General features: G+C 42.9%; 1 protein-coding gene across 2 annotated transcripts in view; it reads left to right on the forward strand.

The window, feature by feature from the left end:
• znf365 (zinc finger protein 365) overlaps positions 1–5,854 on the forward strand; it is a 15,717-nt gene extending 9,863 nt beyond the window's left edge. For both annotated transcript variants that reach the window (XM_005743571.1, XM_005743572.1), the window contains exon 6: positions 536–5,854. In XM_005743571.1, the coding sequence (XP_005743628.1) occupies positions 536–761 (226 nt within the window). In that variant the 3' untranslated portion in view covers positions 762–5,854. The remainder of the gene's footprint in view (positions 1–535) is intronic.
• Positions 5,855–12,561: the final 6,707 nt, after the last annotated feature.

The raw sequence follows: 12,561 nt of genomic DNA on the forward strand, positions 1-12,561 counted from the left end.
AGAGAACAAGAGCGGCGAGGTCTATCGCGATAGCTTAATTTCTCTATCGAGTAAAAGTTATATCGCGATACATATCGTTATCGTTCTATCGCCCAGCTCTAGCATGTCCGTAAAAACCGACTAATGTTGCACAGCAGGTTCTGTCTGTTTTTGCAGTTAGATGGAAGTTTGTCATTTTTGAAAGTTTTCATGTCTTACCTGATCGGGTTACTCTTGTGTCTTCGATGTAAAGTTGCTGAACATAAAAGGATGTTTGGTGCATTTTTCTTTCTTGTTTCGTGTCAAACTCATAAGGATTTGTTGAGCTTAAAGAGATCATCAGTGATGCAGGTGAAAAGGCAGCATTTGAGGTGCTGATGGTCTCCAGGCTGGACACCAACCAGGGACAGTTCTGGTTTATCATCAGTGTGACTGGCTACCTGCTCCTACTGTGTAAAATTGTAATTGAGGCGTGAATGTTTCCATCATATGAAGTTAAAATGACAGCTTCCTTCTCTTGTTTGTTTGTTCGTTCATGTCTGAGTTTCGTCTCCAGGTCAGCAGGAGGTCAGCTGTCCTCGTCTGGTCTCGCTGACAGCAGAACTCAGTCCTCGTCCCAGTTCGGCGGACGTCCTCCGTTCTCCAAACCAGGCGGAGACCGAGATCGGGAGCGGGAACACCTGGAGCGCCTAGCTCAGTCATCCCGGCTGTTCTGCCGGCCTGAACACAGAGACGACATCTGGAACCATCAGCGGCGCCGGTCCGCTGGGTACGAGGACTAGACCAGCAGAGAAAGACCAGAGGGAGGGGTGTCAGGGGGCAAGACTTTATCACACGGTGACTTCATTCCAGTACGTTAACCTATGGAAAAGTAGCTCCCATCAACATCAGACTTCTTTTACACCACTTCTCATCTTAAAGCTGGATTTGTTAGTCTGACTCCCAGGAGTCCAAAAGTTAAGTATTCAAATACTAAACAGTAATAAATTTGGCATGAATATTTTTGTCATTGCAAATTTAGGCCAAATTTTCTAAAATGATTTTAAAAAGGATTTTTTTGTATCTGGCAGATTATTTAAAAATATTTAATTATTTATACTTTAGTGCTTCTCCTCCTGAAAACTCCATAAATGACCCGTGGTCTCTAATAATAATGGAGGGAAAACTATATATAAAAGATGGACGTAGCTTCCAGGTCTGAGAAGTGGTGCCAGTGTGGAAGTGCCTTAAACCTGCATTCTTTCTAATGGCCAGCAGGGGGCGGAGTCTGATGACAAGAAGAAGGCTATGCCACCATTAAAGGTTCTGCTTACTTGGTTTTTGACCCAGTGCATCCAGCTTTTACATAAAATCTATTGGATAAAATAATTCTGAAGATGATAACAGATTATCATGGCTGCTTCCTCCGAACAGGGTTTACAACATAAAGCAATAACAAATATGAGTCCATGAGCTCTTTGCATCAGACACATTCCACTTTTAATTGATTGCTGTAATTTTGGTACTTTTCCATAGATTATTAAACTGGAGTGGAAGTGTAAACTGTTACACTTGGTTCTTTTTCCTTTGGATGTATGACTGGGTAAACCTTCGATATTGAAACATAGAACTGAATTCTGTCTGTTAAGTATAATAGTTCATTTTATCTTCAGGTACAAAGGTGTGCTTTCTATTCGTCTGTTGATTTATGATTTAATGCCCGTCTGATCACAGAATTTGAATTTGACGCCTGATGACACGTCCTCTCCTCTGGTCAGACCTTCACATCCTGGCCTGGTTCGCTCGAAAACTCCTGATCAGTCAAGTTATCGTGTCTCTGCCTGTGCTTTCTAAGCCAAATCATCACCCGGGACCATCTCGATAGCTTAAGATTTGTTTAGTCTGTTATTGTTCAGTCACATCTTAACAACCCATCACGAGTGAAACTTTGGCTTTCTGCTGAAGGAGGAGGTACAAGGAGCTAAATTCTTACTATTCCAAGAGAAGTCCTGGGTCCTTGCCTTTGCATGGTGCACCCAACTCTACTGTCTATCCTTTCTAGCATTGACTGTTTTGGGCTGTGCCCAACTGGTTCCATGTTTCAAGGCTGCTTCAAAGGCCTGGTTTAAATCCTTTTCCGCTCATAGTCTGGGCTATTCCTCTCCAAGGGAGGATCCTGGTATGTAAAGGGTTTGCATAGCCACAGTCCTTTTTCTTTGCTTGATGGAACCAAATTCAGTGCCATTGTAGTCGTGGCTATTTCAGGTGATACCCAACTCCAGCTCTTTTGGGCTCCACCCATCACCATTACCCCTGGTTTGGCTTTGATAGCTTCTGGGCAACGTTTATCACTTCTAGTTGTCAGTTTTTATTGAGGTTACTCAGAAAAGAAAACCAAACACACCCGGGACCTGTTCGCCTTGGAAAACTCTAGCAGGGTTTTTTTCTCAAACAGTGATGTTCCCAGGATCACAGAGGCACACGGCCCTCTTCACCAGCATAATGAGGTGATTCTTCAGTGAACGTATCTGGGAAAATGTATATCTGAGAATCCCATTCCCGAGTAAAGTGATAATAAGACTGAGGGTGATGTGGTTGATTGCAGTAAGCTGTTGATGACCAACAGTTTAGTTTGTACGAAGAGGAATCGGCTGAGGTGGTTTGAGCAATTAGGATGCTCCTGTAACACAGGACCCACACACACGACTGGGTTGTGCTTGAACTGTCCTTTATTGAGCATACAACGTCTTTCTTTCTGCGGTTTTTGGCACCAGCCTCGGACACGCTCTGAGTGAAGTTGATTTTCAGTAACGCCTCCTTGTCAGCACTGATTTGGTTTTTAAAGCACAGGCACAAGTTCGATGATGCCAGACCCGGGTCAAATCTGTTCAGCATGTAGCTGAGAGGAGTTTCCTTCGAAGATCGATCTGCTTTTGATGCACAGAGAGGAAAGATGACAACAGGTGATAAGTAAACATGGAGGAAACCGCTTCCTTCTACACTACTCAAATAAGGACGAAATGTTGCAGAAATGGGCGATGATATTTTAGCGGTGGGTTTGATGTGGTGCTGACACGCTGCCGCCACCATCTCGACTCCACCCCACTGGACTTTGGGTGTGGACACTTGTTGGAGTAAAATGATCTGTAGCTGCTCGGTTGCCTGTCTCTTATCATAACACCGAGGGCAGGGCAAAATGCGGGACCTCGATATCGTGTCCTGAGTCATTACTGCGACGTCTGTAGATGATGTCACATGTCCTAGACGATGACGCCCATTGCTAAGATGTTTTAACTTCACTTCTAAGGAGCTGTCATGCTATCCATCGGTGAGAAACTTACCGACCTGCTGCCAAAGCAGGATTTCATCAGTGGTGTGGCGGACTTAGAGAAACCAAAACAGCACAACTTTTTGGACGGTTTGTCCCATTTCAGACAATCTGAACTGAAAAAAGACCCGAAGGCTTGTTGGCGTAGCCGACGCCCTTTAGTGGAGACGGTTGAAAATAGTCCCCAACAAGTGCAGATGCTTTTGGAGAGGCTTGCTTTTTTGAATATAGCTGTCCAGGTACATGAAGGAGCGCTTTGGCCCAGGTCTGGAGGACGCCACACACTTAACGAATGTATGAGTTAATTTATAGCTCACAGTGAAGCGACGCCGTGCTTCAAGTCCCGACGTTTCGGGCTTTAGCTCGCGCTCCTTCACGTCTAAACGGGTGGAGATTCTCCAATCACACACGAATGACGTCGCGTCAGCGCTTTCATCCAAAGTGACTTAACAGTGCCGTGAATGCGTACGGTCCATTTGCAGTATTCTTAACGACTCACGACGGCTTGTTTAACAGAATCATTCCTCGATCCGTTTACATTTCTGCACTCATCTAATGTTAGAATGTAAATGTAAAAAAGGCAGTGTTTGGTGTAAACTGTATCTTTGCTGTCGTCGGTTTAGGTTTTGTTGATGGTGTTGATATTTTATATACAGAGCTGTTACATGTCATCAAGTGGAGGTGGTGGTCCTACAGTACTATAACTTGACAGGACTTTTGTATGACTTGCAAATAGAAATCATTTTATGTCTAACAGGGTGCAGGTTCTGGAAACATTTCAGTATTTCCTAAATTGTCATGCAAATTCGTCTTGGAAATATGTAATTATGGAAGCATATTACCCTGCTGCTGCTGAGGCGCTACAGCATGAAATCTGTATTATCTATTATTCTCTCTTTCTTTCCAGTTAGCCGGTGTGAATTTGACTTTCGATTGACCTTGTCAGATCTTCGAGAATTGAGCTTCCAGGCACCCTTTTTGAATTTCAGATTTACTAGAATATATTTAAAGCCAATTATATGTTTGTGTTTTCATTGGAATCAAACTGAGATGTGAGACGTTTGGTAGTAATGTAGAGTATATCTTTGATATTAATGTCCTGTGGTCAAAAATTGGATTCGTGTCCCTGAAACGGTATTCTTGAATTTCGCCGCTTGGAGAAACCTGATGCTGATAGGTTTGGATAAACCGACCACTGAGCACTGCTGTTGTTGACATAAAAACCCCGTCTCTTGATGGGCATTAAGCTTAGACTCGGGGAGTGATCCAAACCATCCAGCACCACACTAATGACTAACCTCATGCTGTGGACGCATCTTCTCAGATGTTCTCTCGGCTGAAGTTTCCTCATTTTTTTAGCATCTTTTTCCTGCCGTAAGTTGCCATCTGTCTCTGGCCATCGGAGACCCTCATCATGAACAGTTCAACGTCATCCTCTGTCTGACATCTGGTAATGTGTTCATATCCTGGTAGAAGCTTGCTGCATGGTGTCTGGCAGGTCTCTGGATATGAAACATAACGGTATTCTTGGGAGACATTACGGCTTTGTAGCTCATGATTTGCTGCTGTACGGTCATGTGACAGTCAATAAGTGGTTTTTCACTCCCGTTGGTAAACATTCAGTGGCTCTGTGCACGTGTGGTTCCTCCACCTACAAGTTGCTGAATTTCATGAAGTTTCTCGAGGTTTCTGGCGACTTCCTCTTCCTGTGTGGATGCCAGTTTACTCTGCCAGTCAGGGATGACTTACCAGCTTTAAGTTTTGGGTTTTTTTATTCAGACAACAGCAGATCTCTTGGAAGTGTGCGGGCGTTGGGTTCGACTCTGAACTGCTTCCTGTTTTGTATTTGGAAAATGGAAGAAGATGCATGAAGCAGCCCTACTACTACTACCACTACTACTACTACATATGTAGCTATTGTGTTACTGTGAAAGCATGCTTCATATGTAGCAAAAAAATCCTATAAAATACTGTTATCTTGTACTACCATGTGTACTTTTGTAGCAGAGCGAGGTCTATTTTAATGGTATTTGAAGGAGAGTTGCACTAAACCATCCAAGAGAGCTTCGCTTGGCACTGTTGGATGTCTTTCGATGGGAAGAGGGATGTATAACGGACAATCAGCAGGGTTCGTGCACAGGTTTGAAAGAGTTTTGAAATGTTTGGGGTGATCGATGTGCAAGAGGCGGTTCAAGTGTGCAAGAAAAGAAAAGTATTGTACCTGATGTATTGTTTGTTTGAATATGACTCTCTGCCTTTCTTGCAGTAAGGTGGTAGAGGTGACATTAGCTTTTCTGTTTGCGTAAAACTTCTAGCAGCAGCGTTCTGTTTGATATTCTTGATTTCTCAACTTTTGTCCGTAGGGATTTCATTTGCAGAAGTAATCTCTAGGTTTGTGCCTTCACTCAAGAACTCTGTACTCTGTAAAAAAACAAACTTAAAAAACAAGAAAAAACACTGTGCAAAAATGCAATACTGTGAAGATCTGGAACACTTTATGTTGAATCCCGTCGGTCGGTATGTGTGATAGCCATCGAAGATTAAAGAACAAATATGACGCCAAGACGAGATCTGCTGTTTTGTCTGTTTTTCTTTTATCAAAGATCATTCAACAGAAGTCTTAAAAAGGGGGTCAGTTTCATGCTTCATGTTCATGCTGTGCAAGTTTAATGAGTGATTAATGACATAATGAAGTTATTGCTACATTAGAAGTGATAATGATGAATGAGCCCCTCGATACGAGGAGACAACATTTCTAGAACATTTTAAAAAAGCAGCGAGGGGTGCTTTACCAACCGCTGGCTGTGGTACGCCTGCAGGTTTATGACCTCCCACTGTGCAAGTTCTTCCTCACCAAACAAGCCTGTATGAGCCTCGCTTTGTCACGGCCATGATGTCGCAGAGATGTTGGAAGCATTAAATTGTCCAAAGTTTATTGCGAAACTAACCCATTAATATTAAGACGACTCGTGTCATGAAGCTCCTGAAACACAGATTTTGTGCTGATGTTAAAGCCGGAGGAGTTCTGCAGCTGTGGAGTTACTGAGTCAGCCAGGGTTGGTCACTTTTACGCACCTCAGCAATTGGTGACCTCACTCTGTAACTCTAGTCTGACACTTACTGGCTGAGCTGCTGTACTTTCCATGGTGCACCTGTGGCAATGGGACTGGGAACGCCTGCATTCAAAGATTATGAGGTGTGACCTAATAACAGTGTACCTGCAAAAAGAAGAGGTGAGTGCAAAGCTAGCATGGCCTACAGATCCCCAACATCCAGAAGCACACATTCAGAATAAATTTCAAGCAAGCCTGAAAACGGTGGGAAAAGATGAAAACAAGCAGATTTGTGTGTTTTTGAATGTAACGTTTCCAACATGAAAGTCTTCTGACTGTTGGAAAACTTCTCCCAAGTCTCTGTTCGAGTTAACCAAAGTAACCGACCTGTAGTTATCCAACTGTTTTTATGGTAGTACTCGTATCTGGCCACTTGGTGTCACTCTTCTCACATAAATACAGGTGTGGCACCTTCGCTACTTCTTTGGTTGCTATTCTTGCATTTCCCAGAATGCCTTCTGTGAATGTTCAGGCTGTTATCCTCGCAGTAGCTGACGGGAGACGTTTCTAAAGCTCTGTCACGCCCGCTCATCGTTGCGTTACAGGTTATGTCCTGTAAACACCATAAATCATTACAAACTGCTTAGAAACAGGCGACTCATACGTGCAGCAGAGTCACAGAAATGAAACGAGAGAGTGGCGTAAAGTCTGTAAACAGGTTTAATGTCTTTACGGTGTTTTGTTAGGAATAAGTCAAGATTCCTTCATTAAAAACAAGCCCAGGGGTTCTGAACCTATGGCCCGAGGGCCAGAATTGGACCGCTAAGAGTCCAGCCCGGCCCACTGCGTGGCTCTGGAAGGGAGGGCACAGATTTTAAAATAAGTGGTAGCAAAATACTTTCAATATTTTCATTAAAGTTTTTAGGTAATGGATAAAAATTTAAATGATTATAAAAAGTTCCTTCTTTTTTACTCTCTGGAAAAAAAAGTAATATTTTTCATAGAAAAGAAAAGACTTTTTCCTTTGCTTTATTATTTAAGGAGAATCTGGGAATTTGAACCATTTTTCAGGAATTTTGCACATTTATTTTTTAACATTTAATCCAGAAACATCAGGCTGACAGATTTCATCCATTTACTGCAACAGTATTTCTTTATCATATCGAAGAACTGAGATGTATTGTTGGGATTTCACTTTCTTTTTCTTCTATCACGATATCTGAGACAGAAAAGTGGAGTTTAAGGTCAAATTGGGCTGAATGAGCCTCATCCGTGGTTTAGACATTTCAGTTTGTCAGTGTCTTGTCAGATTTATAGATCAGTGTAAATGAAGATCTGTTAGAGGGAGCTTCTTCCATATGATGGTGCTGACATGACGACTCCAGGAAATGTTTTTAACTTGAAAGAAATCCTTTTAAAAAAGATGAAACGGTAGAAGAAAAATCTGTTTATGAATTTCTGCAGGTATGAAGTGATAAATTGTAACTTTTTATATTCAGACATATTTTTGTTGTTCCTGTGATCGTGTGATGTGTGTGAACAGGGCATGGTGGGAACTTGCACAGTGGTCGGGATGGAAGAAACCAGCGGTTAGCCACAGCTCATTCCAACCCCCCTGGACTCTGGGGGGCTCGTCTGCCCGCCTCTCTGTCTGTGAGGACATATGAACATGATTAAGATGACAGCTCTGTTTCTTTTTTCATCTTTCTGATGATTGTTTCTCAAGTCCAAGATGTCCAAAGAAGCCGGAGGCAGAGCACAGAAATACTCTGTGAGGCTAAAACGCTGTCCTGTTTCTCACGTCCGTCCAAAACTCTGAAAACAGACGGAATCGTAGTGAAGATGCTGGCTTCACGTGAGGGTGGACTGTGAACAACAGTAAACGTGATCGGTGTGCCGTGAGTAAAAGCATCGATGCGTGGGCCCGAAACATGAAGCTTCATAAACTGCAGTTCCTCTAGTGTCCACACGAGGCTCCAAAAAGCGAGCCAGTCCCCCAGCTACAGTAACTGGACCTCTGGTCTGTACTTTTGGAGACTTTTAATCCAGTACTTCGGTTTTCCGTGTGCTTTACTGCATTAACAGAAACCTGTGCTCTAGTTTGAGATTTAAGGATTTTCTTTGCCTGATTAATAGTCCAGTTAGGGGAGGCTGAGCAAATCATCTAATTGGAAGGTTGCAGGTTCAATTCCTGGCTGCTTTGGTCTAAGTTTCCTTAGGCAGTATACCAAACCCAGAGTTGTTCCTGATGCACTCATTGGAGCATCAGTGTTATAACTAATTCATCACTCTGCATTTAAAAAAATTAAGTTCCCTAATAGAATATCCGACATGTCCAAATTCAATTACGCTGAGTTTAAAAATGCCAGTAAATGTATTCAGTCGTGTAAACGCTCCATCAGCACGTATTGTTCTAGTTTGCATAGTTTCATAGTCACTGCAGCAGCACATATTTTAGGCTTCTGAGCTGTCAGCGAACAGTTTCCACTCATCTGCATCACTCTCACAGCCCAGCGCACCCCAAAGACCTTCAACAACAACAACACACACAAGGTCATCGTGCATTTCAAACACTGGATTAAGATCGGTCTTGTGATGCCTGTAAAAAGCAAATTTGGCTCCTGGAGGCAGGAGGTTACTCTCACTGAGCCGACAGCTGCTTCCTCTGGCAGATCTCATACTCAGTCATTTAACTCTGGCTAAGTGAGTAACTGATGAGCTCCAAGGGGATGGATCTTCAAAGTCTTCATCACCAGAATAATGTGCATCTGGAGGCAAAACATCACCATCAAGTTATCCACACACGCCCAACACACTGAATCAGGTGTCACAGGTCGTCTTGGTTTTCTGGTTTCAAACCAAAATAAGTGAAGCATTCGCAGATGAAAGCAAAGGTGAACTATAACAAGAACTCGGATAAGCAAACGATGACATGAACCTGAACCGAAGTTTGAAAATAATCCTGCGAATTGAAGAACACGATGCTGAACAGAGGAAGACAGAAGACGATACACAGGAGGGCAATGAGGGAAGTGAGAACACCTGAAGAAACACAGCTGACACAAATGAACCTGAACATGGAACAGCAGACCCTTCAAAGTAAAACAGGAAACTTAAAAGAACGTGGACAAGACAACATGTAAGACTGCACAGAGGACAGGAAACGACTCAGGAGACAGAAAAAACATAAACTAGACCAAAACTCAACTAAAACAAAGTAATAATAACAAAAATGTAACATTTTCTTAATGTTTAATGAGCAGAGAGAATTCAGAATTCGCAGCCCCCTGACAGCATCTGATGGTGTGAAGACAGTTTGACATAAATCAGTGCAGAGCTCACAATTTGATTAAGCAGCCACTTCAAAGTTGAATAAAGATGTATATTGACAGAGTCACTATTCTGTCACTTTGCTTAATAGTAAATACTTGGATCATCGTGTCCACCACATGTCTGTTTTCCTCCCATCTGAACAGAAATTCTTCACATGAAGCATTTGTTTCTATTTCTGCTTCTTCTCCTGGTTTTTGACCTACATCAGCACCATCTGCGTGTTGGGAAAAACCATCCGGCTGTCGATCCTGAGGCCACGGCAGAATGTTAAATGTCTTGTTATGTTATGGTTCCTAACTGCGCTCCAGCCTGTCAGTAAATACTGCAGGCTGGTGTTGATCTTTCATGGAGAGAGTAAACACAATAACACGGCACTTTGACGTCACCGCGGAGGCTCGCACGGCCCTCTCAGTCCTCTGCGCTCCGCCGTGAAATCGTGGCTTTGACGTAGAGAAAAAGGACGCTGTGTGAAGCGGCCGGTCGGCGTATCGCCGGACGCATCTACAGATTGTAACCGTGGCGCCTGGGCCGTGTGGGCTGCAGATAACAGGTTTCTGGGAGCACAGACACACAGCACAGTTGTTGTTGTTGCTCTGATACAAAGGAGACATGCGTGAGGCTGACTTCAGAGGCAGCATTCATAATACAGCCTCTGACTGACGGTGTCACTTCCCAGCATTTAGGAATCAGTCTGAATTATACGTCTCAGTACTTTAATACTACCTGTAAACGAAAGCTTTGTGTTTTTGGCCTGAGTGTTTTAAATAAGTTCTTTTAAGCTATTTAAAAGGAGGTAATGTTGAACTTTTTCAGATCTTTGGAGCATTTTAAAAGAAAAGTGATGAATACTAGACCTTATTTCTATTATTTCAAAAGAAATAAACAGTACTATTAAGTGTTGTAGCTTTGTGTGTTCATACTTGGTGCAGGTAACGCTGATTCTGACGGAAAGGTGTCAGTATACACAGATCATTACAGTTCATGGTGTTTGAACTGCACCACCAATGAGCCCCTTAGCATCCAAACTGGACCCCAGAAGTAGTGTGATACTTTGGGCCATGTCCTGATGGGAAACCTTGGGTCCTGCCATCCATGTGGATGTTTTCTAACGTGCAGCACCAACCTGAGCATCGTTCCAGACCATGTGGTCTTTCACGCGAGGTGCTCTTGATGTTTTTCAGTGCTTAAAAAACAGATTCAGGAATCTCACTAAGTCTGAGCTTCAGCACGATGATCTATGATCTATTAGTCTGAATAAACTGCATCAGGTTAACATGTGTGTTGTAGAGGAACAGAAACAGGCTTTGGTGCCTCAGATCTTTGATCTGTTTTCTGAGAAATCGTCAGATAAAACTTCAAAAATTACATTTTATTACCATGTGGGGTAGGTGGCTGCTCAGAACACGTTCGAGCATGTGAAAGGCCTCCTTTTCACCAACATTTGGTGCCAGGTTTCCAGCCAACACTCTGAGTGTAGCTTTTTTTAGCACTTGCAACTGTAGCTAATGGTTGTGAAGTGGACAAACATCATTGATGTTCGCTACATAGTCGACACCGTTAAAAGAAAAATGATTTTGTGTGTGTATATCCTCTGCAGGAACGTTTTAACAACATAAGCGGACCCACCATAAAGACAACGACCATCCAAAAATGGGCCGAAGCACAAAATAAGGCAGAAACGAGTCCATGCGAATCCTCCAGACAGAAATAACATGAAACTTCATCAGGTCCAGATCCCGAGAGTCTAAGGAGAAGTCATGAAAAACTGATATGAACCTAAAAGGACAGTAATGTTAATATTATTACATATATCACCCCCAAAATAGAAAGGTCCATCAAGATAGTTTCTTTCTGGGCTAAATACCACCATCATTTACTTACAGAGTGAATCCCAGAGTCATGTGCATGTGAAGGTTCTCTGTGGGATTCTTTTGCCTTCAGATCCAGCTTCCTGTCTATACCCTGTGGACCAAAGTCTGTCAGAAAACACATTTGGATCCACTCAAGCTGAAGTGTCTGAGGAACAACGGCACGCAAACCTAAACTTAGCTTCTTTTGGGCTCCTTTAGAAATGCAGATTCCCGATCAGAGCGCAGCACACATCCTGAAAGGGCAAAGTAGTTGTCATCCCGAGAGCGACATTTATACGATACCCCCGGGACGACCGCTCCCTCAGCCAGTTAGTCTTGGAAATGTCACACAGAGCTCTGCTGCCAATGCTGGCAAACGTGAAAAAGAGAAATTGTTACGCAAAGCTCAAATTCCAATTTCAAGGAGCTCCGTGTAACCTCGGAAAAGCATGAAGGGAACTGTAGAGCTGCTCTGTGTGCGAGCTAGCATCACGCTAATTATCACTATAATAATACAAATAATAAAAAGTATAACGACTGCACAGCTGAGCTGAATGTAACTAAAAATACAGTAAATTACAGTCAATACACATCTATTGGTCAGTTATGCTAATTACAAACATGCAGTAAACTGACCGACGTGTTCATGAAGTGACGTCGAAGCACAAAAACTTTGTAAATGTCAGAGACACATCAGCTGAATTCAGTTTTGTTCATACAGCTCCAAATCATCACAACACTCAAGGTGCTTTATGTTGTAAGTAGCGCTGTCAGCGTTAATGTTGGCGATCAGCGTTACCTTGCTAACGGAGATTTACCGCGTTAATGCGGTAATGGCGTTAAAGTCATTTTAACGAGATTAACATTGACAGCACCAAGTGTAAGGTAGACCCTACAGTAATACATGCAGAGAAAAACCCAGCAATCATTTGACCCCCTATGAGCAGCACTTTGGTGACAGTGGGAAGGAAAAACTCCCTTTTAACAGGAAGAAACCTCCGGCAGAACCAGGCTCAGGGAGGGGCGGGGCCATCTGCTG

Source organism: Pundamilia nyererei, unplaced genomic scaffold (assembly GCF_000239375.1).
Source record: "Pundamilia nyererei isolate P.nyererei 1_Seehausen unplaced genomic scaffold, PunNye1.0 scaffold00133, whole genome shotgun sequence".
In the NCBI taxonomy this organism is placed as follows: domain Eukaryota; kingdom Metazoa; phylum Chordata; class Actinopteri; order Cichliformes; family Cichlidae; genus Pundamilia; species Pundamilia nyererei.